This window comes from Bombina bombina, chromosome 4 (genome assembly GCF_027579735.1).
Source record: "Bombina bombina isolate aBomBom1 chromosome 4, aBomBom1.pri, whole genome shotgun sequence".
NCBI classification, from domain to species: Eukaryota; Metazoa; Chordata; class Amphibia; order Anura; family Bombinatoridae; genus Bombina; species Bombina bombina.
This window is the reverse complement of record NC_069502.1, coordinates 791,379,443-791,407,174: the sequence shown is the minus strand read 5'-3', so window position 1 is coordinate 791,407,174 and position 27,732 is coordinate 791,379,443. Positions and strand designations below refer to the sequence as shown.

Genomic DNA, 27,732 nt, shown 5'->3' with positions numbered 1-27,732 from the left:
TTTACGTACTGAGCCTGGTTTTCTTCCGAAGGTTGTTTCCAACAAAAATATTAACCAGGAGATAGTTGTACCTTCTTTGTGTCCGAATCCAGTTTCATAGAAGGAACGTTTGTTACACAATTTGGACGTTGTCCGTGCTCTAAAATTCTATTTAGATGCTACAAAGGATTTCAGACAAACATCTTCCTTGTTTGTTGTTTATTCTGGTAAAAGGAGAGGTCAAAAAAGCAACTTCTACCTCTCTATTTTTTTGGCTTAAAAGCATCATCAGATTGGCTTATGAGACTGCCGGACGGCAGCCTCCTGGAAGAATCACAGCTCATTCCACTAGGGCTGTGGCTTCCACATGGGCCTTTAAGAACGAGGCTTCTGTTGATCAGATATGTAAGGCAGCGACTTGGTCTTCACTGCACACTTTTACCAAATTTTACAAATTTGATACTTTTGCTTCTTCTGAGGCTATTTTTGGGAGAAAGGTTTTGCAAACCGTGGTGCCTTCCATCTAGGTGACCTGATTTGCTCCCTCCCATCATCCGTGTCCTAAAGCTTTGGTATTGGTTCCCACAAGTAAGGATGACGCCGTGGACCGGACACACCTATGTTGGAGAAAACAGAATTTATGTTTACCTGATAAATTACTTTCTCCAACGGTGTGTCCGGTCCACGGCCCGCCCTGGTTTTTTTAATCAGGTCTGATGATTTATTTTCTTTAACTACAGTCACCACGGTATCATATGATTTCTCCTATGCAAATATTCCTCCTTTACGTCGGTCGAATGACTGGGGAAGGCGGAGCCTAGGAGGGATCATGTGACCAGCTTTGCTGGGCTCTTTGCCATTTCCTGTTGGGGAAGAGAATATCCCACAAGTAAGGATGACGCCGTGGACCGGACACACCGTTGGAGAAAGTAATTTATCAGGTAAACATAAATTCTGTTATATATATATATGTGTATATATATGTGTATATATATATATGTGTGTGTGTGTGTGTGTGTATATATATATATATATATATATATATATATATATATATATATATATATATATATATATATATATATATATATATGTATATGTGTGTATATATATATATGTGTGTATATATATATATATATATATATATATATGTGTATATATATATATATATATATGTGTGTGTGTGTGTATATATATATATATATATATATATATATATATATATATATATATATATATACATACCTATACACACACACACATATACAGATAGATAGATGATAAATAGATATAGTGTATTATTTAAATATAATTTATTCATAGTGGAATATTATTATTGAATGGGTTCACATATTATTTGTCTTTCTAATTTTGATGCTGTGTTGTAAAAATAACCATATGCCCGGAATGTGTTCCAGAGACAGGGTAGGTGTAAGAGCTTGATGCTGTAATCTGTATAATAAACTATGGATAAGTCTAAATTATACTATTACTTTCAAATGGATAAGTCTAAATTATACTATTACTTTCAAATGGGTGTGTTTTGATTGCAGAACTGAGGGGGCGGAGCAGTTGAACAGTAGGTCGTCAATACTCCAGTAACCCGCTTGTTTGCTCTGCTGCAAAGTGTCTCTGGAATTTTTTTTGAAATGTTGGCAACTATGGGGTTGTATTTGTGTGTGAGGCAAAGGGAAACTGTAATATAAAATGTATGTTCAGGAAAATATATTTAAAGTTATGGTAAACTTTCAACTTTTTATTATCAGATCCTAAATTTTAGTGATATTTTAGATGGACTTTAATCGATCATTTCTAATAAATATGGGCTTTAACCTACTTTTTAATCCAGCCATGCCATTCTAATATCGCACGCTCCCGCCGCCCACTTCGCTCTATCCATATGGCACTTTTATTGTAGCTAGAGCTCTGATTAGAGAACAGTCAAAACCGTTAGCTCACAGAAAATTATTATTTTTTAAGTGGATGGTGGAAGTGTGCCGTTTTAGAATGGCACGGCTAGGTTTAAAAGTAAATTAAATCGCATCTTCATTAGACGTGATCAATTTTAAAGCCCATCTAAAATATCATTAACATTCATGATCTGATAATAAAAAGTATAAAGTTTACCATCACTTTAATATGATGGCTTTTGATGATACTTGGCTATTTCTGTAAAATAAAATTAATTTGCAAAAGTGTTTGGTTTACTGTAAAAAACGGTATAACTTGTGTGGGTAATTCACAGAAAAAATTCAGATAAGAGCAATGATTACCCATAATCCACAGTACAGGTAGCCCTCAGTTTACGCCGGGGTTAGGGTCCAGAAGGAATGGTTGTAAATCGAAACCGCTATAAATTGAAACCCAGTTTATAATGTAAGTCAATGAGAAGTGAGGGAGATAGGTTCCAGGCCCCTCTCAAAATTGTCATAAGTAACACCTAATACATTATTTTTAAAGCTTTGAAATGAAGACTTTAAATGCTAAACAGCATTATAAACCTAATAAAATAATCACACAACACAAAATATATAATTAAACTAATTTAAATGAACACAAACATTTGCTAAACAGCATTATAAACCTAATAAAATAATCACACAACGCAGACTTCACTTGCATTTTTCTGCAAACAGTTCTTTCTATGCATTCCAATCTGGACTAATTTATAGACAGGAAGATCTTGTTCCTTTGAAATCTGCTCGATAGCTCAGGTCTGGTTAAACTGATTAAAGGGACACTGTACCCAAATTTTTTCTTTTGTAATTCAGAAAGAGCATGCAATTTTAAGCAACTTTCTAATTTACTCCTATTATCAATTTTTCTTCGTTCTCTTGCTATCATTATTTGAAAAAGAAGGCATCTAAGCTTTTTTTGGTTTCAGTACTCTGGACAGCACTTTTTTATTGGTGGATGAATTTATCCACCAATCAGCAAGGACAACCCAGGTTGTTCACCAAAAATGGGCCGGCATCTAAACTTACATTCTTGCATTTCAAATAAAGATACCAAGAGAATGAAGAAAATTTGATAATAGGAGTACATTAGAAAGTTGCTTAAAATTTCATGCTCAATCTGAATCACGAAAGAAAATTTTTGGGTACAGTGTCCCTTTAATTTCAGCTTGCTTGGCTGCAACACAAGCGGACAGCTCCACCTACTGGCTATTTTAATAAATGCACTGCTTCTCAATGCTTTTCAATAGCAGTCACATGACTGGGAAAAAAAGGTTGTTATTCTGAAACGGTGTAAATTGAGCCGTTGTAAAACGAGGGCCACCTGTATTTTCCCCTATAACTATGAACTGTACACAAGACCTCTCTCTCTGTGTTTAGGCTTCTGTTACTGTGAAGATCACGTACAATACACATCACTGCGTTTGCCAGTAAAGGAGAAACATTTTAAGAATATCTGACAAATTCAATTGCGCTGAAAAAACAATGTCTGACAAAAATGAGAACCAAACCTCAGACCTTCCTGATGCACACAGAGGTAAGTAGGATGTCACGTGCATGTCACCTGGTTCTGCCATCAGAATGGGATAATATTTAATGTAACAAACCAAAGACCCTATGATCTGATCACCTTAAAGGGACATAATGGTCAGTAGTGTACTGGTGATGTACAGCCTCTCTGCTACTGAGCAGCATTGTTTATTAAGCAGCTGCTTTAGACTTGTTAAAGGGACAGTTTACCTAAAAAATAAAGTATTTTTAATAGAAAGGTTGTAATCCGTCATGTATGTAAGTGTGTATTTCTCTTTATAATCCGGTTTACTTAGGTAAGTTTTTATTTTTATGCAGTGTGTTTTCAATAGCTTACCCCTTCCCCATGTTAAAATTCTTATACCCACCTAAAGGGCTTCTTTTTTTTTTAATGCAGTCAGCGTCTCACTCGGGTATAGCTGATGACATCAACCGAAGTTTGATAAAAGCTTGCCCATGTTCATATATGATTCATTTATTTTGTTTTATTATATAACCATCCAAACGACTTTTATGTTATGTTACATTGAGTGAACTGGTCCTTTAATGATGAGCTCAGCACCACGTGCACACTCTCAGCACCATGTGCAGTATTAGCCTCTGTGCAAATACATGACCTCACTGTTTAGAACAAATTACACTTATCTGATGCTACAGTCACAAATTAACCTGAAAATGATCATAAAGTATCTTATCGTGATAAAAAGTAAAATCACGCTGAATTATGTCTCATGTACAGAAAACAGAGGGAGATAAACATGTTATTTTATGACGGATGGTTAAAGGGACAGTAAACACTGTACAACTGTAATCTAAAATCATGTGCAATACAGCAGCTTTACTTTATACTGTCATTATTTATGTTTGTGTAAAGATGTTGCTTTGTTCCACACTCCCTAGAGAAGTCAAAAAGCAAAATCTGTAACTTGCAAATCACCTAAATCAGCTTATTTGTAGTAATTACATTTTTGGCCTCTTTAGGGAGCGTGGGACAAAGCACAATTTTACATAAAAGCAATAGGTGTTTAGTGTTCTTGTAAATGGACGTTAAACACCCTGAAGGAGATTGTAACATAAAATGATATAGATGTGTATGTTAGCTTAGGCAGTGCCCCCCCTGTACTGAGGGTAGAACAGGGCTCAATTAACCCAGGTGCCGCAGTGCTAGACTGTCCTTACAAAATGTGTCCTGGAAAGTGTCCTGCTGTCTTTCACAGATACAATTGCAGGGTCAGAACCACGTCTCCACTTCTGGCACTTTCTGATAGTTTTATTTATATATATATATATATATATCTCTATCATCTATCTCTATCATCTATCATCTATCTCTATCATCTATCTCTATCTCCTTCTCAAATGACAGCAACCAGACAGGATTTCTTCAAAAAAGGGTCAACTTGACCCTTTTTTGAAGAAATCCTGTCTGGTTGCTGTCATTTTATTTACACGGAACCAACAGGTGGTTGACCCATGGAGGGCGGATTCACATTGAGTGTTGTTTTATTTATATATATATATATATATATATATATATATATATATATATATATATATATATATATATATATATATATATATATATAAAACTATATTAGTGCTGAAGCTATTAAATAATTTTTATTTATAATTAATATTTTTTATATTATATTTAATTTTATCTTATACACACAATAAAATATTAAGCATTTCTGGCTACTATATATTTGGTAACTATAATGTAAGAGTGTCAGGCCCTGATATATGAAGGTAAAATTGTAATTACAAATGACAGACAAGCAGAGACTAACACAGTTGTGTGACAGGACGCCGACATATAACAGGTGTCAGCTGAGATTGTCATGTTTATATATAAATAAACAAATATTCCTACTGTACAGGGCGTATGGATGCAATGCCTTTTGATGGCTCAGTGGTTGAGCACAGAGGAGAACTGAATGCGTGTGATCACGTAAAGACTGAGGCGGATGAATTTCCTATAAATACAGGTGATTAGCGCATGTTAAGTAAACTGAAGATTCTGTGATTACATCATTTTGTCTGTTGTAAATGACAGTTAACAAGTAAGTGTACATGTATGTTGTGTGTGAGGTACACAGGTTACATGTTAGTGAGCACGTTTGTTGAGAGTGAGCTACACAGTTTACAGGCGTGTGTGCATGTATGTTGGGTCTGGTGCATGTGGGTTGCAGGCGAGTGTGAGCATATGTTGGGTCTGTGACATGTAGGGTACAAAGTTCTTTGTAAATAAGTTATTGCTAATTTTGTAAATAGTAACTTGAAGTAAGTTTTTACTGTACATGCCGTATGGATAAGAAGCCTTCAGAAGAGTCAGCGGTTAAAGGGCCACTAAACCCAAAATCTTTCTTTCATGATTCAGATAGAGAATAGAAATTTAAACAACATTACAATTTACTTCCATTTTTTATTTTGCTTCATTTTTTAAATATCCTTAGTTGAAGAAAAAGCAATGCACATGGTGAGCCAATCACACAATGCTTCTATGTGCAGCAACCAATCAGCAGCTAGTGAGCATATCTAGATATGCTTTTCTTCAAAGAATATCAAGAGAATAAAACAAATTAGATAATATAAGTAAATTAGAAAGATGTTTAAAATTGCATTCTCTTTCTAAATCATAAAAGAAAAAATGTGGGTGGCATGTCCCTTTAAGCGCATGTGTGTGATTACATGAAAACTATGGAAGAGGAATTTCCCATAAATACAACTTTAGGTGGTTAGTTAATTTTAAAGGAAAATGAAACTCAAAATTTGTCTTTTATGATTCAAATAATGCATACATTTTAAACAACTTTCTAATTTACTTCTATTATCAAATTTTCTTCATTCTCTTGATATATTTTGTTGAATTGGAGGGAGGTAATCAGTTTTGCAAGAACGATTGTTCTACATGGCAGCACTATTTCCTGTCATGTAGTACTTCAGACACCTGACTACGTATCTCTTCAACAAAAAAATGTATGAGAACAAAGCAAATTTGATAATAGAAGTAAATTGGAAACTTTTTTAAAATTGTATGTTCTGTCTGAATCACACAAAAAATAAAAATTATATGTTGTGTGATACTTGGGTTATAGGTGAGTGGATCTGTTGAGTCTGGTTTACATTGGTTGCATGTGATTGTATACATATGTTATGTACAGATGTGCATGTGTGTTGTTTCTGATGCATGGTGGGTACAGGTAAGTGTACATGCATGTTATGTGTGTGAGGTACACAGGTTACATGAGAGTGTGCATGTATGTTATGTGTGTGTGAGGTACACGGGTTACATGAGAGTGTGCATGTATGTTATGTGTGTGTGAGGTACACGGGTTACATGATACATGAGAGTGTGCATGCATGTTATGTGTGTGAGGTACACGGGTTACATGAGAGTGTGCATGCATGTTATGTGCGTGAGGTACACGGGTTACATGAGTGTGCATGCATGTTATGTGCGTGAGGTACACGGGTTACATGAGTGTGCATGCATGTTATGTGTGTGAGGTACACGGGTTACATGAGAGTGTGCATGCATGTTATGTGCGTGAGGTACACGGGTTACATGAGAGTGTGCATGCATGTTATGTGTGTGAGGTACACGGCTTACATGAGAGTGTGCATGCATGTTATGTGTGTGTGAGGTACACGGCTTACATGGCAGTGTGCATGTATGTTATGTGTGTGAGGTACACGGCTTACATGACAGTGTGCATGCATGTTATGTGTGTGTGAGGTACACGGCTTACATGACAGTGTGCATGCATGTTATGTGTGTGTGAGGTACACGGCTTACATGACAGTGTGCATGCATGTTATGTGTGTGTGAGGTACACGGCTTACATGACAGTGTGTATGTTATGTGTGTGTGTGAGGTACACGGCTTACATGACAGTGTGTATGTTATGTGTGTGTGTGAGGTACACGGCTTACATGACAGTGTGCATGTATGTTATGTGTGTGTGTGAGGTACACGGCTTACATGACAGTGTGCATGTATATTATGTGTGTGTGTGAGGTACACGGCTTACATGACAGTGTGCATGTATGTTATGTGTGTGTGTGAGGTACACGGCTTACATGACAGTGTGCATGTATGTTATGTGTGTGTGTGAGGTACACGGCTTACATGACAGTGTGCATGTATGTTATGTGTGTGTGTGAGGTACACGGCTTACATGACAGTGTGCATGTATGTTGTGTCTGGTGCATGTGAGTTAGTGGTAAGTGTGCATGTGTGTTGTTTCTAAGTCACGTAGGGTACAAACAACTTACTCATATACATGTATATTCTCACTGTACATGACATACTTTTTTGACATTTTCAGATAGCTCAGCGATTGAGCACGGAGGAGAACCATATGTGTGCGATCAGGTGAAGACTGAGGAGGATGAAGTTCCAATAAATACGGCTACAGGTGATTAGTGCATATTATAGGGATATGAAACCCATATTATTTTGTTCACGATTCAGATAGAGCATACATTACTAAGCAACTTTCTAATTTATTCCTATTATCAATTTTTCTTCGTTCTCTAGGTATCTTAATTTGAAAAAGCAGAAATGTATGCTTAGGAGCTGGCCCATTTTTGATTCAGCACCCTGGGTAGTGCTTGCTGATTGGTGGCTAAATGTAGGGTATAATTATAGCACTACAGCTGCAGTAGTACTGGGTCTGAGTCACATAGACAAGCTGTGTGTGCTGATACACAGTATAATTATAGTACTACAGCTGCAGTAGTACTGGGTCTGAGTCACATAGACAAGCTGTGTGTGCTGATACACAGGTATAATTATAGCACTACAGCTGCAGTAGTACTGGGTCTGAGTCACATAGACAAGCTGTGTGTGCTGATACACAGGTATAATTATAGCACTACAGCTGCAGTAGTACTGGGTCTGAGTCACATAGACAAGCTGTGTGTGCTGATACACAGGTATAATTATAGCACTACAGCTGCAGTAGTACTGGGTGTGTGACACATAGACAAGCTGTGTGTGCTGATACACAGTTATAATTATAGCACTACAGCTGCAGTAGTACTGGGTCTGAGTCACATAGACAAGCTGTGTGTGCTGATACACAGGTATAATTATAGCACTACAGCTGCAGTAATACTGGGTCTGAGTCACATAGACAAGTTGTGTGTGCTGATACACAGTATAATTATAGTACTACAGCTGCAGTAGTACTGGGTCTGAGTCACATAGACAAGCTGTGTGTGCTGATACACAGGTATAATTATAGCACTACAGCTGCAGTAGTACTGGGTGTGAGTCTCAGACTAGCTGTGTGTGCTGATACACAGGTATAATTATAGCTCTACAGCTGCTGTAGTACTGGGTCTGTGTCACATAGACAAGCTGTGTGTGCTGATACACAGGTATAATGATAGCACTACAGCTGCAGTGGTACTGGGTGTGAGTCACATAGACAAGCTGTGTGTGCTGATACACAGGTATAATTATAGCACTACAGCTGCAGTAGTACTGGGTCTGAGTCACATAGACAAGCTGTGTGTGCTGATACACAGGTATAATTATAGCTCTACAGCTGCAGTAGTACTGGGTCTGTGTCACATAGACAAACTGTGTGTGCTGATACACAGTATAATTATAGCACTACAGCTACAGTAGTACTGGATCTGAGCTCATATAGACAAGCTGTGTGTGCTGATACACAGTATAATTATAGCACTACAGCTGCAGTAGTATTGGGTCTGAGTCACATAGACAAGCTATGTGTGCTTATACACAGGTATAATTATAGCACTACAGCTGCAGTAGTACTGGGTCTGAGTCACATAGACAAGCTGTGTGCTGATACACAGGTATAATTATAGCACTACAGCTGCAGTATTACTGGGTCTGAGTCACATGGACAAGCTGTGTGTGCTGATACACAGCTATAATTATAGCACTACAGCTGCAGTAGTACTGGGTGTGTGTCACATAGACAAGCTGTGTGTGCTGATACACTGGTATAATTATAGCACTACAGCTGCAGTAGTACTGGGTCTGATCTCACGTAGACAAGCTGTGTGTGCTGATACACAGTATAATTATAGTACTACAGCTGCAATAGTACTGGGTCTGAGTCACATAGACAAGCTGTGTGTGCTTATACACAGGTATAATTATAGCACTACAGCTGCAATAGTACTGGGTCTGAGTCACATAGACAAGCTGTGTGTGCTGATACACAGGTATAATTGTAGCACTACAGCTGCAGTAGTACTGAGTCTGTGTCACATAGACAAGCTGTGTGTGCTGATACACAGTATAATTATAGCACTACAGCTGCAGTAGTACTGGGTCTGAGCTCATATATACAAGCTGTGTGTGCTGATACTCGGGTGTAATTTTGTGGTTGTTACCTCACTTGTTTTGTCAATAGAAAAAAAATGTCTTCAAGAAGCTTCCCCAATAAAATATAATTAATAGACAAAATATGTTGAATGTGTCTGTGAATAATAAATCTGTGTACTATCAGGTACTACTGTAATTACAGGGTGTCTAGAGGAAAACCAGGGCACTGGGCTATTAGATGTGAAGGAAGAGGATGAGACAGATGACATGAAGAGTCATCAGACTGAAATACATTGCTCCCTCCCTGCCGGTGAGTAGTAATACGTGACAGTCTGCCGGGGCTGTGCACACAGTTACTTACTGCTCTCCCTCCCTGCCGGTGAGTAGTAATACGTGAGAGTCTTCCGGGGCTGTGCACACAGTTACTTACTGCTCTCCCTCCCTGCCGGTGAGTAGTAATACGTGAGAGTCTGCCGGGGCTGTGCACACAGTTACTTACAGCTCTCCCTCCCTGCCGGTGAGTAGTAATACGTGAGAGTCTGCCGAGGCTGTGCACACAGTTACTTACTGCTCTCCCTCCCTGCCGGTGAGTAGTAATACGTGAGAGTCTGCCGGGGCTGTGCACACAGTTACTTACCGCTCTCCCTCCCTGCCGGTGAGTAGTAATACGTGAGAGTCTGCCGGGGCTGTGCACACAGTTACTTACTGCTCTCCCTCCCTGCCGATGAGTAGTAATACGTGAGAGTCTGCCGGGGCTGTGCACACAGTTACTTACTGCTCTCCCTCCCTGCCGGTGAGTAGTAATACGTGAGAGTCTGCCGGGGCTGTGCACACAGTTACTTACTGCTCTCCCTTGTAGTTTACTGTCTGCTTTATAAGCACAGATAACAACATGAGTTTAACCCTTGTTTAATTCATGTTGTAGTTTTATACTGGAATATAGCAGATTGTGCCACAGAAGAATAGACAGAAAGTACCAGAATGTGTATATTTGGGGTAATGGTCTATCCGGGAAAAACACAAACTGTTTTATGGTAAAGTTATAAAAACTAGATCATGTGATATAGAAACTGAATCTACTTTATTTATACAGATGAAGATAACACTGATGTAGTGAAAGTTGAGATAACAGAAGATCTGTGTGTGACGCGTCAGCTGGAAACTCTGGATAATGAAACCACTGACAGTATCAGCCCAGGTGAGTGTGCACGTATGTTGTTTCTGAGGTACGTGAGTTACAGGTGAGTGTGCACGTATGTTGTTTCTGAGGTACGTGAGTTACAGGTGAGTGTGCATGTATGTTGTTTCTGAGGTATGTGAGTTACAAGTGAGTGTGCACGTATGTTGTTTCTGAAGTATGTGAGTTACAAGTGAGTGTGCACGTATGTTGTTTCTGAGGTATGTGAGTTACAAGTGAGTGTGCACGTATGTTGTTTCTGAGGTACGTGAGTTACAAGTGATTGTCTACATGTGTTGTGTCTGAAGGATGCAGGTTACAGATGAGTGTGCACATATGCTGTTACAGGTGAATGTGCATGTATGTTTAGTCTGAGGAATATTGTGTCTGCGATTCTTTTGTTACAGGTGAGTGCGCATAAGTGTGACAATCAGCTAAATAATTATTTCATGTGCCCACAGTAATTTCTTGTTCATCAGATGCTTATTTATAATGAGAAAGATATTGATACATTCCACAAACACTACAAACAACTTCCACATACACATATATTTTCACTGTACAGGCCCTATGGATGTGACTCCTTCAGATGACTCATTGGTTGAGCCCGGAGGAAAACCGTATGTGTCTGAAGAAGATGAAGTTCCTATAAATACAGCTACAGGTTATTAGTGCATATTAAGAAAAAGGAAGATTCTGTGTTGGTAACATTTTGTCTCATGTAAATAACAGTTATATTTCTCCAACATAGGTGTGTCCGGTCCACGGCGTCATCCTTACTTGTGGGATATTCTCTTCCCCAACAGGAAATGGCAAAGAGCCCAGCAAAGCTGGTCACATGATCCCTCCTAGGCTCCGCCTACCCCAGTCATTCTCTTTGCCGTTGTACAGGCAACATCTCCACGGAGATGGCTTAGAGTTTTTTAGTGTTTAACTGTAGTTTTTTATTATTCAATCAAGAGTTTGTTATTTTGAAATAGTGCTGGTATGTACTATTTACTCAGAAACAGAAAAGAGATGAAGATTTCTGTTTGTATGAGGAAAACGATTTTAGCAACCGTCACTAAAATCCATGGCTGTTCCACACAGGACTGTTGAGAGCAATTAACTTCAGTTGGGGGAACAGTGAGCAGTCTCTTGCTGCTTGAGGTATGACACATTCTAACAAGACGATGTAATGCTGGAAGCTGTCATTTTCCCTATGGGATCCGGTAAGCCATGTTTATTACGATCGTAAATAAGGGCTTCAAAATAGGGCTTATTAAGACTGTAGACTTTTTCTGGGCTAAATCGATTCATTATTAACACATATTTAGCCTTGAGGAATCATTTTATCTGGGTATTTTGATATAATAATATCGGCAGGCACTGTTTTAGACACCTTATTCTTTAGGGGCTTTCCCAAAGCATAGGCAGAGCCTCATTTCTCCAACATAGGTGTGTCCGGTCCACGGCGTCATCCTTACTTGTGGGATATTCTCTTCCCCAACAGGAAATGGCAAAGAGCCCAGCAAAGCTGGTCACATGATCCCTCCTAGGCTCCGCCTACCCCAGTCATTCTCTTTGCCGTTGTACAGGCAACATCTCCACGGAGATGGCTTAGAGTTTTTTAGTGTTTAACTTTTCGGCAGGCACTGTTTTAGACACCTTATTCTTTAGGGGCTTTCCCAAAGCATAGGCAGAGTCTCATTTTCGCGCCGGTGTTGCGCACTTGTTTTTGAGAGGCATGGCATGCAGTCGCATGTGAGAGGAGCTCTGATACTTATAAAAGACTTCTGAAGGCATCATTTGGTATCGTATTCCCCTTGGGTTTGGTTGGGTCTCAGCAAAGCAGATACCAGGGACTGTAAAGGGGTTAAAGCTTAAAACGGCTCCGGTTCCGTTATTTTAAGGGTTAAAGCTTCCAAAATTGGTGTGCAATATTTTCAAGGCTTTAAGACACTGTGGTGAAAGTTTGGTGAATTTTGAACAATTCCTTCATGTTTTTTCGCAATTGCAGTAATAAAGTGTGTTCAGTTTAAAATTTAAAGTGACAGTAACGGTTTTATTTCAAAACGTTTTTTGTACTTTCTTATCAAGTTTATGCCTGTTTAACATGTCTGAACTACCAGATAGACTGTGTTCTGAATGTGGGGAAGCCAGAATTCCTATTCATTTAAATAAATGTGATTTATGTGATAATGACAATGATGCCCAAGATGATTCCTCAAGTGAGGGGAGTAAGCATGGTACTGCATCATTCCCTCCTTCGTCTACACGAGTCTTGCCCACTCAGGAGGCCCCTAGTACATCTAGCGCGCCAATACTCCTTACTATGCAACAATTAACGGCTGTAATGGATAATTCTGTCAAAAACATTTTAGCCAAAATGAACCCTTGTCAGCGTAAGCGTGGATGCTCTGTTTTAGTTACTGAAGAGCATGACGACGCTGATATTAATATCTCTGAAGGGCCCCTAACCCAATCTGAGGGGGCCAGGGAGGTTTTGTCTGAGGGAGAAATTACTGATTTAGGGAATATTTCTCAGCAGGCTGAATCTGATGTGATTACTTTTAAATTTAAATTGGAACATCTCCGCATTTTGCTTAAGGAGGTATTATCCACTCTGGATGATTGTGAAAATTTGGTCATCCCAGAGAAACTATGTAAAATGGACAAGTTCCTAGAGGTGCCGGGGCTCCCAGAAGCTTTTCCTATACCCAAGCGGGTGGCGGACATTGTTAATAAAGAATGGGAAAGGCCCGGTATTCCTTTCGTCCCTCCCCCCATATTTAAAAAATTGTTTCCTATGGTCGACCCCAGAAAGGACTTATGGCAGTCAGTCCCCAAGGTCGAGGGAGCGGTTTCTACTTTAAACAAACGCACCACTATTCCCATAGAGGATAGTTGTGCTTTCAAAGATCCTATGGATAAAAAATTAGAAGGTTTGCTTAAAAAGATGTTTGTTCAGCAGGGTTACCTTCTACAACCCATTTCATGCATTGTCCCTGTCACTACAGCAGCATATTTCTGGTTTGATGAACTGATTAAGGTGCTCGATAGTGACTCTCCTCCTTATGAGGAGATTATGGACAGAGTCAATGCTCTCAAATTGGCTAATTCTTTCACTCTAGACGCCTCTTTGCAATTGGCTAAGTTAGCGGCTAAGAATTCTGGGTTTGCTATTGTGGCGCGCAGAGCGCTTTGGTTGAAATCTTGGTCGGCTGATGCGTCTTCCAAGAACAAGCTACTAAACATTCCTTTCAAGGGGAAAACGCTGTTTGGTCCTGACTTGAAAGAGATTATCTCTGATATCACTGGGGGTAAGGGCCATGCCCTTCCTCAGGATCGGCCTTTCAAGGCAAAAAAATAGACCTAATTTTCGTCCCTTTCGTAAAAACGGACCAGCCCAAGGTGCTACGTCCTCTAAGCAAGAAGGTAATACTTCTCAGGCCAAGCCAGCTTGGAGACCAATGCAAGGCTGGAACAAGGGAAAGCAGGCAAAGAAACCTGCCACTGCTACCAAGACAGCATGAAATATCGGCCCCCGATCCGGGACCGGATCTGGTGGGGGGCAGACTCTCTCTCTTCGCTCAGGCTTGGGCAAGAGATGTTCTGGATCCCTGGGCGCTAGAAATAGTCTCCCAGGGTTATCTTCTGGAATTCAAGGGACTTCCCCCAAGGGGAAGGTTCCACAGGTCTCAGTTGTCTTCAGACCACATAAAAAGACAGGCGTTCTTACATTGCGTAGAAGACCTGTTAAAAATGGGAGTGATTCATCCTGTTCCATTGAGAGAACAAGGGATGGGGTTCTACTCCAATCTGTTCATAGTTCCCAAAAAAGAGGGAACATTCAGACCAATCCTAGATCTCAAGATCTTAAACAAATTTCTCAAGGTCCCATCTTTCAAGATGGAAACCATTCGAACTATTCTTCCTTCCATCCAGGAAGGTCAATTCATGACCACGGTGGATTTAAAGGATGCGTATCTACATATTCCTATCCACAAGGAACATCATCGGTTCCTAAGGTTTGCATTCCTGGACAAACATTTCCAGTTCGTGGCGCTTCCTTTCGGATTAGCCACTGCTCCAAGGATTTTCACAAAGGTACTAGGGTCCCTTCTAGCTGTGCTAAGACCAAGGGGCATTGCAGTAGTACCTTACCTGGACGACATTCTGATTCAAGCGTCGTCCCTCCCTCGAGCAAAGGCTCACACGGACATCGTCCTGGCCTTTCTCAGATCGCACGGCTGGAAAGTGAACGTGGAAAAGAGTTCTCTATCCCCGTCAACAAGGGTTCCCTTCTTGGGAACAATTATAGACTCCTCAGAAATGAGGATTTTTCTAACAGAGGCCAGAAAGACAAAGCTTCTGGACTCTTGTCGAATACTTCATTCCGTCCCTCTTCCTTCCGTAGCTCAGTGCATGGAAGTGATCGGGTTGATGGTAGCGGCAATGGACATAGTTCCTTTTGCGCGCATTCATCTAAGACCATTACAACTGTGCATGCTCAGTCAGTGGAATGGGGACTATACAGACTTGTCTCCAAAGATACAAGTAAATCAGAGGACCAGAGACTCACTCCGTTGGTGGCTGTCCCTGGACAACCTGTCACGAGGGATGACATTCCACAGACCAGAGTGGGTCATTGTCACGACCGACGCCAGTCTGATGGGCTGGGGCGCGGTCTGGGGATCCCTGAAAGCTCAGGGTCTTTGGTCTCGGGAAGAATCTCTTCTACCGATAAATATTCTGGAACTGAGAGCGATATTCAATGCTCTCAAGGCTTGGCCTCAGCTAGCGAGGACCAAGTTCATACGGTTTCAATCAGACAACATGACGACTGTTGCGTACATCAACCATCAGGGGGGAACAAGGAGTTCCCTAGCGATGGAAGAAGTGACCAAGATCATTCTATGGGCGGAGTCTCACTCCTGCCACCTGTCTGCTATCCACATCCCGGGAGTGGAAAATTGGGAAGCGGATTTTCTGAGTCGTCAGACATTGCATCCGGGGGAGTGGGAACTCCATCCGGAAATCTTTGCCCAAGTCACTCAACTTTGGGGCATTCCAGACATGGATCTGATGGCCTCTCGTCAGAACTTCAAAGTTCCTTGCTACGGGTCCAGATCCAGGGATCCCAAGGCGGCTCTAGTGGATGCACTAGTAGCACCTTGGACCTTCAAACTAGCTTATGTGTTCCCGCCGTTTCCTCTCATCCCCAGGCTGGTAGCCAGGATCAATCAGGAGAGGGCGTCAGTGATCTTGATAGCTCCTGCGTGGCCACGCAGGACTTGGTATGCAGATCTGGTGAATATGTCATCGGCTCCACCTTGGAAGCTACCTTTGAGACGAGACCTTCTTGTTCAGGGTCCGTTCGAACATCCGAATCTGGTTTCACTCCAGCTGACTGCTTGGAGATTGAACGCTTGATTTTATCGAAGCGAGGTTTCTCAGATTCTGTTATCGATACTCTTGTTCAGGCCAGAAAGCCTGTAACTAGAAAGATTTACCACAAAATTTGGAAAAAATATATCTGTTGGTGTGAATCTAAAGGATTCCCTTGGGACAAGGTTAAGATTCCTAGGATTCTATCCTTCCTTCAAGAAGGATTGGAAAAAGGATTATCGGCAAGTTCCCTGAAGGGACAGATTTCTGCCTTGTCGGTGTTACTTCACAAAAAACTGGCAGCTGTGCCAGATGTTCAAGCCTTTGTTCAGGCTCTGGTTAGAATCAAGCCTGTTTACAAACCTTTGACTCCTCCTTGGAGTCTCAATTTAGTTCTTTCAGTTCTTCAGGGGGTTCCGTTTGAACCCTTACATTCCGTTGATATTAAGTTATTATCTTGGAAAGTTTTGTTTTTAGTTGCAATTTCTTCTGCTAGAAGAGTTTCAGAATTATCTGCTCTGCAGTGTTCTCCTCCTTATCTGGTGTTCCATGCAGATAAGGTGGTTTTACGTACTAAACCTGGTTTTCTTCCAAAAGTTGTTTCTAACAAAAACATTAACCAGGAGATTATCGTACCTTCTCTGTGTCCGAAACCAGTTTCAAAGAAGGAACGCTTGTTGCACAATTTGGATGTTGTTCGCGCTCTAAAATTCTATTTAGATGCTACAAAGGATTTTAGACAAACATCTTCCCTGTTTGTTGTTTATTCAGGTAAAAGGAGAGGTCAAAAAGCAACTTCTACCTCTCTCTCTTTTTGGATTAAAAGCATCATCAGATTGGCTTACGAGACTGCCGGACGGCAGCCTCCCGAAAGAATCACGGCTCATTCCACTAGGGCTGTGGCTTCCACATGGGCCTTCAAGAACGAGGCTTCTGTTGATCAGATATGTAGGGCAGCGACTTGGTCTTCACTGCACACTTTTACCAAATTTTACAAGTTTGATACTCTTGCTTCTTCTGAGGCTATTTTTGGGAGAAAGGTTTTGCAAGCCGTGGTGCCTTCCATTTAGGTGACCTGATTTGCTCCCTCCCTTCATCCGTGTCCTAAAGCTTTGGTATTGGTTCCCACAAGTAAGGATGACGCCGTGGACCGGACACACCTATGTTGGAGAAAACAGAATTTATGTTTACCTGATAAATTTCTTTCTCCAACGGTGTGTCCGGTCCACGGCCCGCCCTGGTTTTTTAATCAGGTCTGATAATTTATTTTCTTTAACTACAGTCACCACGGTACCATATGGTTTCTCCTATGCTATTATTCCTCCTTAACGTCGGTCGAATGACTGGGGTAGGCGGAGCCTAGGAGGGATCATGTGACCAGCTTTGCTGGGCTCTTTGCCATTTCCTGTTGGGGAAGAGAATATCCCACAAGTAAGGATGACGCCGTGGACCGGACACACCGTTGGAGAAAGAAATTTATCAGGTAAACATAAATTCTGTTTTTCGCGCCGGTGTTGCGCACTTGTTTTTGAGAGGCATGGCATGCAGTCGCATGTGAGAGGAGCTCTGTTACTTAGAAAAGACTTTCTGAAGGCGTCATTTGGTATCGTATTCCCCTTGGGGCTTGGTTGGGTCTCAGCAAAGCAGATACCAGGGACTGTAAAGGGGTTAAAGTTCAAAACGGCTCCGGTTCCGTTATTTTAAGGGTTAAAGCTTCCAAATTTGGTGTGCAATACTTTTAAGGCTTTAAGACACTGTGGTGAAAATTTGGTGAATTTTGAACAATTCCTTCATGTTTTTTCGCAATTGCAGTAATAAAGTGTGTTCAGTTTAAAATTTAAAGTGACAGTAACGGTTTTATTTTAAAACGTTTTTTGTACTTTGTTTTCAAGTTTATGCCTGTTTAACATGTCTGAACTACCAGATAGACTGTGTTCTGAATGTGGGGAAGCCAGAATTCCTATTCATTTAAATAAATGTGATTTATGTGACAATGACAATGATGCCCAAGATGATTCCTCAAGTGAGGGGAGTAAGCATGGTACTGCATCATTCCCTCCTTCGTCTACACGAGTCTTGCCCACTCAGGAGGCCCCTAGTACATCTAGCGCGCCAATACTCCTTACTATGCAACAATTAACGGCTGTAATGGATAATTCTGTCAAAAACATTTTAGCCAAAATGAACACTTATCAGCGTAAGCGCGACTGCTCTGTTTTAGATACTGAAGAGCATGACGACGCTGATAATAATATTTCTGAAGGGCCCCTAACCCAGTCTGATGGGGCCAGGGAGGTTTTGTCTGAGGGAGAAATTACTGATTCAGGGAACATTTCTCAACAAGCTGAACCTGATGTGATTGCATTTAAATTTAAGTTGGAACATCTCCGCATTCTGCTTAAGGAGGTATTATCCACTCTGGATGATTGTGACAAGTTGGTCATCCCAGAGAAACTATGTAAAATGGACAAGTTCCTAGAGGTGCCGGGGCTCCCAGAAGCTTTTCCTATACCCAAGCGGGTGGCGGACATTGTTAATAAAGAATGGGAAAGGCCCGGTATTCCTTTCGTCCCTCCCCCCATATTTAAAAAATTGTTTCCTATGGTCGACCCCAGAAAGGACTTATGGCAGACAGTCCCCAAGGTCGAGGGAGCGGTTTCCACTTTAAACAAACGCACCACTATACCCATAGAGGATAGTTGTGCTTTCAAAGATCCTATGGATAAAAAATTAGAAGGTTTGCTTAAAAAGATGTTTGTTCAGCAGGGTTACCTTCTACAACCAATTTCATGCATTGTCCCTGTCGCTACAGCCGCATGTTTCTGGTTCGATGAGCTGATAAAGGCGGTCGATAGTGATTCTCCTCCTTTTGAGGAGATTATGGACAGAATCAATGCTCTCAAATTGGCTAATTCTTTCACCCTAGACGCCACTTTGCAATTGGCTAGGTTAGCGGCTAAGAATTCTGGGTTTGCTATTGTGGCGCGCAGAGCGCTTTGGTTGAAATCTTGGTCGGCTGATGCGTCTTCCAAGAACAAGCTACTTAACATTCCTTTCAAGGGGAAAACGCTGTTTGGCCCTGACTTTAAAGAGATTATCTCTGATATCACTGGGGGTAAGGGCCACGCCCTTCCTCAGGATCGGCCTTTCAAGGCAAAAAATAAACCTAATTTTCGTCCCTTTCGTAGAAACGGACCAGCCCAAAGTGCTACGTCCTCTAAGCAAGAGGGTAATACTTTTCAAGCCAAGCCAGCCTGGAGACCAATGCAAGGCTGGAACAAGGGAAAGCAGGCCAAGAAACCTGCCACTGCTACCAAGACAGCATGAAATGTTGGCCCCCGATCCGGGACCGGATCTGGTGGGGGGCAGACTCTCTCTCTTCGCTCAGGCTTGGGCAAGAGATGTTCTGGATCCTTGGGCGCTAGAAATAGTCTCCCAAGGTTATCTTCTGGAATTCAAGGGACTTCCCCCAAGGGGGAGGTTCCACAGGTCTCAGTTGTCTTCAGACCACATAAAAAGACAGGCATTCTTACATTGTGTAGAAGACCTGTTAAAAATGGGAGTGATTCATCCTGTTCCATTAAGAGAACAAGGGATGGGGTTCTACTCCAATCTGTTTATAGTTCCCAAAAAAGAGGGAACGTTCAGACCAATCTTAGATCTCAAGATCTTAAACAAGTTTCTCAAGGTTCCATCGTTCAAGATGGAAACCATTCAAACTATTCTTCCTTCCATCCAGGAAGGTCAATTCATGACCACGGTGGATTTAAAGGATGCGTATCTACATATTCCTATCCACAAGGAACATCATCGGTTCCTGAGGTTCGCATTTCTGGACAAACATTACCAGTTCGTGGCGCTTCCTTTCGGATTAGCCACTGCTCCAAGGATTTTCACAAAGGTACTAGGGTCCCTTCTAGCTGTGCTAAGACCAAGGGGCATTGCTGTAGTACCTTACTTGGACGACATTCTGATTCAAGCGTCGTCCCTTCCTCAAGCAAAGGCTCACACGGACATTGTCCTGGCCTTTCTCAGATCTCACGGATGGAAAGTGAACGTGGAAAAGAGTTCTCTATCTCCGTCAACAAGGGTTCCCTTCTTGGGAACAATAATAGACTCCTTAGAAATGAGGATTTTTCTGACAGAGGCCAGAAAAGCAAAACTTCTAGACTCTTGTCGGATACTTCATTCCGTTCCTCTTCCTTCCATAGCTCAGTGCATGGAAGTGATCGGGTTGATGGTAGCGGCAATGGACATAGTTCCTTTTGCGCGCATTCATCTAAGACCATTACAACTGTGCATGCTCAGTCAGTGGAATGGGGACTATACAGACTTGTCTCCAAAGATACAAGTAAATCAGAGGACCAGAGACTCACTCCGTTGGTGGCTGTCCCTGGACAACCTGTCACGAGGGATGACATTCCGCAGACCAGAGTGGGTCATTGTCACGACCGACGCCAGTCTGATGGGCTGGGGCGCGGTCTGGGGATCCCTGAAAGCTCAGGGTCTTTGGTCTCGGGAAGAATCTCTTCTACCGATAAATATTCTGGAACTGAGAGCGATATTCAATGCTCTCAAGGCTTGGCCTCAGCTAGCGAGAGCCAAGTTCATACGGTTTCAATCAGACAACATGACAACTGTTGCGTACATCAACCATCAGGGGGGAACAAGGAGTTCCCTGGCGATGGAAGAAGTGACCAAAATCATTCTATGGGCGGAGTCTCACTCCTGCCACCTGTCTGCTATCCACATTCCAGGAGTGGAAAATTGGGAAGCGGATTTTCTGAGTCGTCAGACATTGCATCCGGGGGAGTGGGAACTCCATCCGGAAATCTTTGCCCAAGTCACTCAGCTGTGGGGCATTCCAGACATGGATCTGATGGCCTCTCGTCAGAACTTCAAAGTTCCTTGCTACGGGTCCAGATCCAGGGATCCCAAGGCGGCTCTAGTGGATGCACTAGTAGCACCTTGGACCTTCAAACTAGCTTATGTGTTCCCGCCGTTTCCTCTCATCCCCAGGCTGGTAGCCAGGATCAATCAGGAGAGGGCGTCGGTGATCTTGATAGCTCCTGCGTGGCCACGCAGGACTTGGTATGCAGATCTGGTGAATATGTCATCGGCTCCACCTTGGAAGCTACCTTTGAGACGAGACCTTCTTGTTCAGGGTCCGTTCGAACATCCGAATCTGGTTTCACTCCAGCTGACTGCTTGGAGATTGAACGCTTGATCTTATCGAAGCGAGGGTTCTCAGATTCTGTTATCGATACTCTTGTTCAGGCCAGAAAGCCTGTAACTAGAAAGATTTACCACAAAATTTGGAAAAAATATATCTGTTGGTGTGAATCTAAAGGATTCCCTTGGGACAAGGTTAAGATTCCTAGGATTCTATCCTTCCTTCAAGAAGGATTGGAAAAAGGATTATCTGCAAGTTCCCTGAAGGGACAGATTTCTGCCTTGTCTGTGTTACTTCACAAAAAGCTGGCCGCTGTGCCAGATGTTCAAGCCTTTGTTCAGGCTCTGGTTAGAATTAAGCCTGTTTACAAACCTTTGACTCCTCCTTGGAGTCTCAATTTAGTTCTTTCAGTTCTTCAGGGGGTTCCGTTTGAACCCTTACATTCCGTTGATATTAAGTTATTATCTTGGAAAGTTTTGTTTTTGGTTGCAATTTCTTCTGCTAGAAGAGTTTCAGAATTATCTGCTCTGCAGTGTTCTCCTCCTTATCTGGTGTTCCATGCAGATAAGGTGGTTTTACGTACTAAACCTGGTTTTCTTCCAAAAGTTGTTTATAACAAAAACATTAACCAGGAGATTATCGTACCTTCTCTGTGTCCGAAACCAGTTTCAAAGAAGGAACGTTTGTTGCACAATTTGGATGTTGTTCGCGCTCTAAAATTCTATTTAGATGCTACAAAGGATTTTAGACAAACATCTTCCTTGTTTGTTGTTTATTCCGGTAAAAGGAGAGGTCAAAAAGCAACTTCTACCTCTCTCTCTTTTTGGATTAAAAGCATCATCAGATTGGCTTACGAGACTGCCGGACGGCAGCCTCCCGAAAGAATCACAGCTCATTCCACTAGGGCTGTGGCTTCCACATGGGCCTTCAAGAACGAGGCTTCTGTTGATCAGATATGTAGGGCAGCGACTTGGTCTTCACTGCACACTTTTACCAAATTTTACAAGTTTGATACTCTTGCTTCTTCTGAGGCTATTTTTGGGAGAAAGGTTTTGCAAGCCGTGGTGCCTTCCATTTAGGTGACCTGATTTGCTCCCTCCCTTCATCCGTGTCCTAAAGCTTTGGTATTGGTTCCCACAAGTAAGGATGACGCCGTGGACCGGACACACCTATGTTGGAGAAAACAGAATTTATGTTTACCTGATAAATTACTTTCTCCAACGGTGTGTCCGGTCCACGGCCCGCCCTGGTTTTTTTAATCAGGTCTGATAATTTATTTTCTTTAACTACAGTCACCACGGTACCATATGGTTTCTCCTATGCAAATATTCCTCCTTAACGTCGGTCGAATGACTGGGGTAGGCGGAGCCTAGGAGGGATCATGTGACCAGCTTTGCTGGGCTCTTTGCCATTTCCTGTTGGGGAAGACAATATCCCACAAGTAAGGATGACGCCGTGGACCGGACACACCGTTGGAGAAAGTAATTTATCAGGTAAACATAAATTCTGTTTTTCTTAGATGGTTACACTGCAGACAGTGTAAGACTAATACACAGTTTTTAGCAAACAAAATTAACCTGCAGACTTAGCCACAAAACTCTGTCATAGTCCTCTAAGCTCCTCCCTTTGACTTCACCGTTGTTGAGATAATTAAAAGTTTGGAAATTTATTTTAAAGATATATTTCTTTGGTTAGTTTAAGCACTTGTTTTTTGTCACTATGTATGTGACATCTTTGAAGGGGGGTACAGGAGTATGCCAAAAGTGGGACGTGCCTGAGGGAGGCAGGTCAAGTTTATTTATATGACTTCTCTGGTATGGTGTGTGTGACGTGTCTAAGGGGCTGCAGGTGAGATTTGTACGTGTGTGATGTGTCTGGGGGTACAGGTGAGTGTACGTGTGTGATGTGTCTGAGGGGTGCAGGTGAGTGTATGTGTGTGACATTTCTCTGAATGGTGCAGGGTACAGGTAAGTCTGTGACATTTCTGAGGGACTCAGGTGAGTGCACATGTGTGATGTGTCTGAGGGATGCAGGACGCTGGTGAGTGTGTCTGAGGGACACAGGTGTAGGTAAGTGTATGTGTGTGACATGTCTCGGAGACGCAAGGTTCATTTAAGTGGACATGTGTGGTTGAGGGGTGCAGGTGAGTGTGCGTGTGTGGCGTGTCAGGTTCACAGGACGCAGGTGAGTGTACATGTGTAACGTGACTGAGGGATGCAAGGCACAGGTGAGTGTATGTGTGTGACGTGTCTGAGGGGTGAGTGAACTTGAGTGTATGTTTGTGTCTTACTGATAAAGGGCGCAGGTTAATGTACATGTGTGACATTCATATATATCCTGTGTAGTGCCAAAAAGCTAAAATGTAACTATATTTACATTATCTATGCAGGTGATGTTAAGACTGAAGTCACACTTAATACTGAACAAACAAATGATCTGTATGTAAAGAGTCAGCGGGAAGCTGTGAAGCAGGAAATCTGTGACAATATCAGTACAGGTGAGTGCACGTGTGTGATGTGTCTGAGGGATACAGATCATCTGCCCCACTAAGCACTGGAAGTTTTTTTATTAGGGAGAGGGAGACTCTTTTAGAGCCCTCATCTCCTTCAAATAAAGAGCATAGATGAAAACTCTACTGTTTGTTGGTTATTGTGATATAATTTATTAACTGGCATAAAATGTACGCTAATGTCAGTTTTTTTTTTTTATCAAATGTTCAAAAGCAAGGAAATTTTAAATGTAATCTACCCCCACTCTCCCCTAAGAAGCTATGCATGACATTGTCAATAACATCACAGATGACCTCTATAATGACATTATCACTTTTACATTAATAACATCATCTATGACATCATCTTTGAGTCAGAGGAAGAATAGATAAATATAACCTGGACCCTCTAAGCCCACTGCCACCTTTTTATTTCCCTATCCTTCACATGCAACTACTTCCTCTTTCACCTACACGCACAATCTCCTCTTCCCAGTATCACCTGCATTTCCCTTACACATAACCTGTTCCTGTTCTCCCTCTACCTTACGCCCTGCTCACCCTATCAATCCCACTAATTCTTACACACCAGCTTCTGTTCATCCTATTAGCCTTCTCTCCTGAAACACGGCATCCTCCTTATTCACTCTCCCCAGCTACCTAACATTAACCTCCTCACCCTGTCTCACACACAGCACCCTCCTCATCCCCATTTCTTACACAGTCTCCTTATTCTCTCACCCCTTCTTGTTAACACACATCTCCACTACCTTACACACCACTAGCCTGTGCTCACCATCATATCCTCCTCCTCCCTCGCACAAAGCCTCCCCCTCAGCCTCTCATAACCTCTCCCTCACATACGACCCCTGCTCAACCAGCCAACCCCACCCTAACACAGCTCTCCAGTAGCATCACCTATATTGGGCTAGATTACAAGTGGCGCACTATTACACAATATTAGAACATTACAAGTTGAAAGGAAATGCATTCGCTCGAGCGCAATCAAATTTAACGTGCTTCGATACGTGCAATTGAAGACCTTGTGTAAAGGGTTAGGGATAAAAATAAAAGTTGCAATAAACTCGTAAAAACATCTGATAAAAAACAGTCATATAAATATTGTTAAAAAATCTTATAAGTGTTCAAAGGTATATGGTATATGGCCATGTATTTAACTGCAAAGGGCTATAATATATATGTGTGTCTAGATTCTATAATAATATTTAATAATGTGTTTTACTGTGTATTTAAGGTAAATATTTAAAGGGACAGTCAAGTCCAAAAAAAAAACTTTCATGATTCAAATAGGGCATGTAATTTTAAACAATTTTCCAATTTACTTTTATCACCAATTTTGCTTTGTTCTCTTGGTATTCTTAGTTGAAAGCTAAACCTAGGAGGTTCATATGCTAATTTCTCCAACATAGGTGTGTCCGGTCCACGGCGTCATCCTTACTTGTGGGATATTCTCTTCCCCAACAGGAAATGGCAAAGAGCCCAGCAAAGCTGGTCACATGATCCCTCCTAGGCTCCGCCTACCCCAGTCATTCTCTTTGCCGTTGTACAGGCAACATCTCCACGGAGATGGCTTAGAGTTTTTTAGTGTTTAACTGTAGTTTTTATTATTCAATCAAGAGTTTGTTATTTTAAAATAGTGCTGGTATGTACTGTTTACTCAGAAACAGAAAAGAGATGAAGATTTCTGTTTGTATGAGGAAAATGATTTTAGCAACCGTAACTAAAATCCATGGCTGTTCCACACAGGACTGTTGAGAGGAATTAACTTCAGTTGGGGGAACAGTGAGCAGTCTCTTGCTGCTTGAGGTATGACACACTCTAACAAGACGATGTAATGCTGGAAGCTGTCATTTTCCCTATGGGATCCGGTAAGCCATGTTTATTAAGATTGTAAATAAGGGCTTCACAAGGGCTTATTAAGACTGTAGACTTTTTCTGGGCTAAATCGATTCATTATTAACACATATTTAGCCTTGAGGAATCATTTAATCTGGGTATTTTGATAAGTTTATATCGGCAGGCACTTGTTTAGACACCTTTCTCTTTAGGGGCTTTCCCAAATCATAGGCAGAGCCTCATTTTCGCGCCGGTGTTGCGCACTTGTTTTTGAGAGGCATGACATGCAGTCGCATGTGTGAGGAGCTCTGATACATAGAAAAGACTTTCTGAAGGCGTCATTTGGTATCGTATTCCCCTTTGGGCTTGGTTGGGTCTCAGCAAAGCAGACACCAGGGACTGTAAAGGGGTTAAAGTTAAGAACGGCTCCGGTTCCGTTATTTTAAGGGTTAAAGCTTCCAAATTTGGGGTGCAATACTTTTAAGGCTTTAAGACACTGTGGTGAAATTTTGGTGAATTTTGAACAATTCCTTCATATTTTTTCGCAATTGCAGTAATAAAGTGTGTTCAGTTTAAAATTTAAAGTGACAGTAACGGTTTTATTTTAAAACGTTTTTTGTACTTTGTTATCAAGTTTATGCCTGTTTAACATGTCTGAACTACCAGATAGACTGTGTTCTGAATGTGGGGAAGCCAGAGTTCCTTCTCATTTAAATAAATGTGATTTATGTGACAATGACAATGATGCCCAAGATGATTCCTCAAGTGAGGGGAGTAAGCATGGTACTGCATCATTCCCTCCTTCGTCTACACGAGTCTTGCCCACTCAGGAGGCCCCTAGTACATCTAGCGCGCCAATACTCCTTACTATGCAACAATTAACGGCTGTAATGGATAATTCTGTCAAAAACATTTTAGCCAAAATGCACACTTATCAGCGTAAGCGCGACTGCTCTGTTTTAGATACTGAAGAGCATGACGACGCTGATAATAATGGTTCTGAAGGGCCCCTAAACCAGTCTGATGGGGCCAGGGAGGTTTTGTCTGAGGGAGAAATTACTGATTCAGGGAACATTTCTCAACAAGCTGAACCTGATGTGATTACGTTTAAATTTAAGTTGGAACATCTCCGCATTCTGCTTAAGGAGGTATTATCCACTCTGGATGATTGTGACAAGTTGGTCATCCCAGAGAAACTATGTAAAATGGACAAGTTCCTAGAGGTCCCGGGGCTCCCAGAAGCTTTTCCTATACCCAAGCGGGTGGCGGACATTGTAAATAAAGAATGGGAAAGGCCCGGTATTCCTTTCGTCCCTCCCCCCATATTTAAAAAATTGTTTCCTATGGTCGACCCCAGAAAGGACTTATGGCAGACAGTCCCCAAGGTCGAGGGAGCGGTTTCCACTTTAAACAAACGCACCACTATACCCATAGAAGATAGTTGTGCTTTCAAAGATCCTATGGATAAAAAATTAGAAGGTTTACTTAAAAAGATGTTTGTTCAGCAGGGTTACCTTCTACAACCAATTTCTTGCATTGTCCCTGTCGCTACAGCCGCGTGTTTCTGGTTCGATGAGCTGGTAAAGGCGGTCGATAGTGATTCTCCTCCTTATGAGGAGATTATGGACAGAATCAATGCTCTCAAATTGGCTAATTCTTTCACCCTAGACGCCACTTTGCAATTGGCTAGGTTAGCGGCTAAGAATTCTGGGTTTGCTATTGTGGCGCGCAGAGCGCTTTGGTTGAAATCTTGGTCAGCTGATGCGTCTTCCAAGAACAAGCTACTTAACATTCCTTTCAAGGGGAAAACGCTGTTTGGCCCTGACTTGAAAGAGATTATCTCTGATATCACTGGGGGTAAGGGCCATGCCCTTCCTCAGGATCGGCCTT

The 27,732-nt window shown here is 41.7% G+C and overlaps 1 protein-coding gene across 1 annotated transcript in view; it reads left to right on the top strand.

Moving 5' to 3' along the window:
- The window catches only part of LOC128656980 (zinc finger protein OZF-like), an 85,184-nt gene that overhangs the window by 269 nt on the left and 57,183 nt on the right, over positions 1 to 27,732 (top strand). The window contains exons 2-6 of the mRNA XM_053711190.1: positions 3,315 to 3,471; positions 5,345 to 5,452; positions 7,796 to 7,885; positions 10,871 to 10,975; positions 23,887 to 23,994. Of these exons, the coding sequence (XP_053567165.1) occupies positions 3,420 to 3,471; positions 5,345 to 5,452; positions 7,796 to 7,885; positions 10,871 to 10,975; positions 23,887 to 23,994 (463 nt within the window). The 5' untranslated portion in view covers positions 3,315 to 3,419. The remainder of the gene's footprint in view (positions 1 to 3,314; positions 3,472 to 5,344; positions 5,453 to 7,795; positions 7,886 to 10,870; positions 10,976 to 23,886; positions 23,995 to 27,732) is intronic.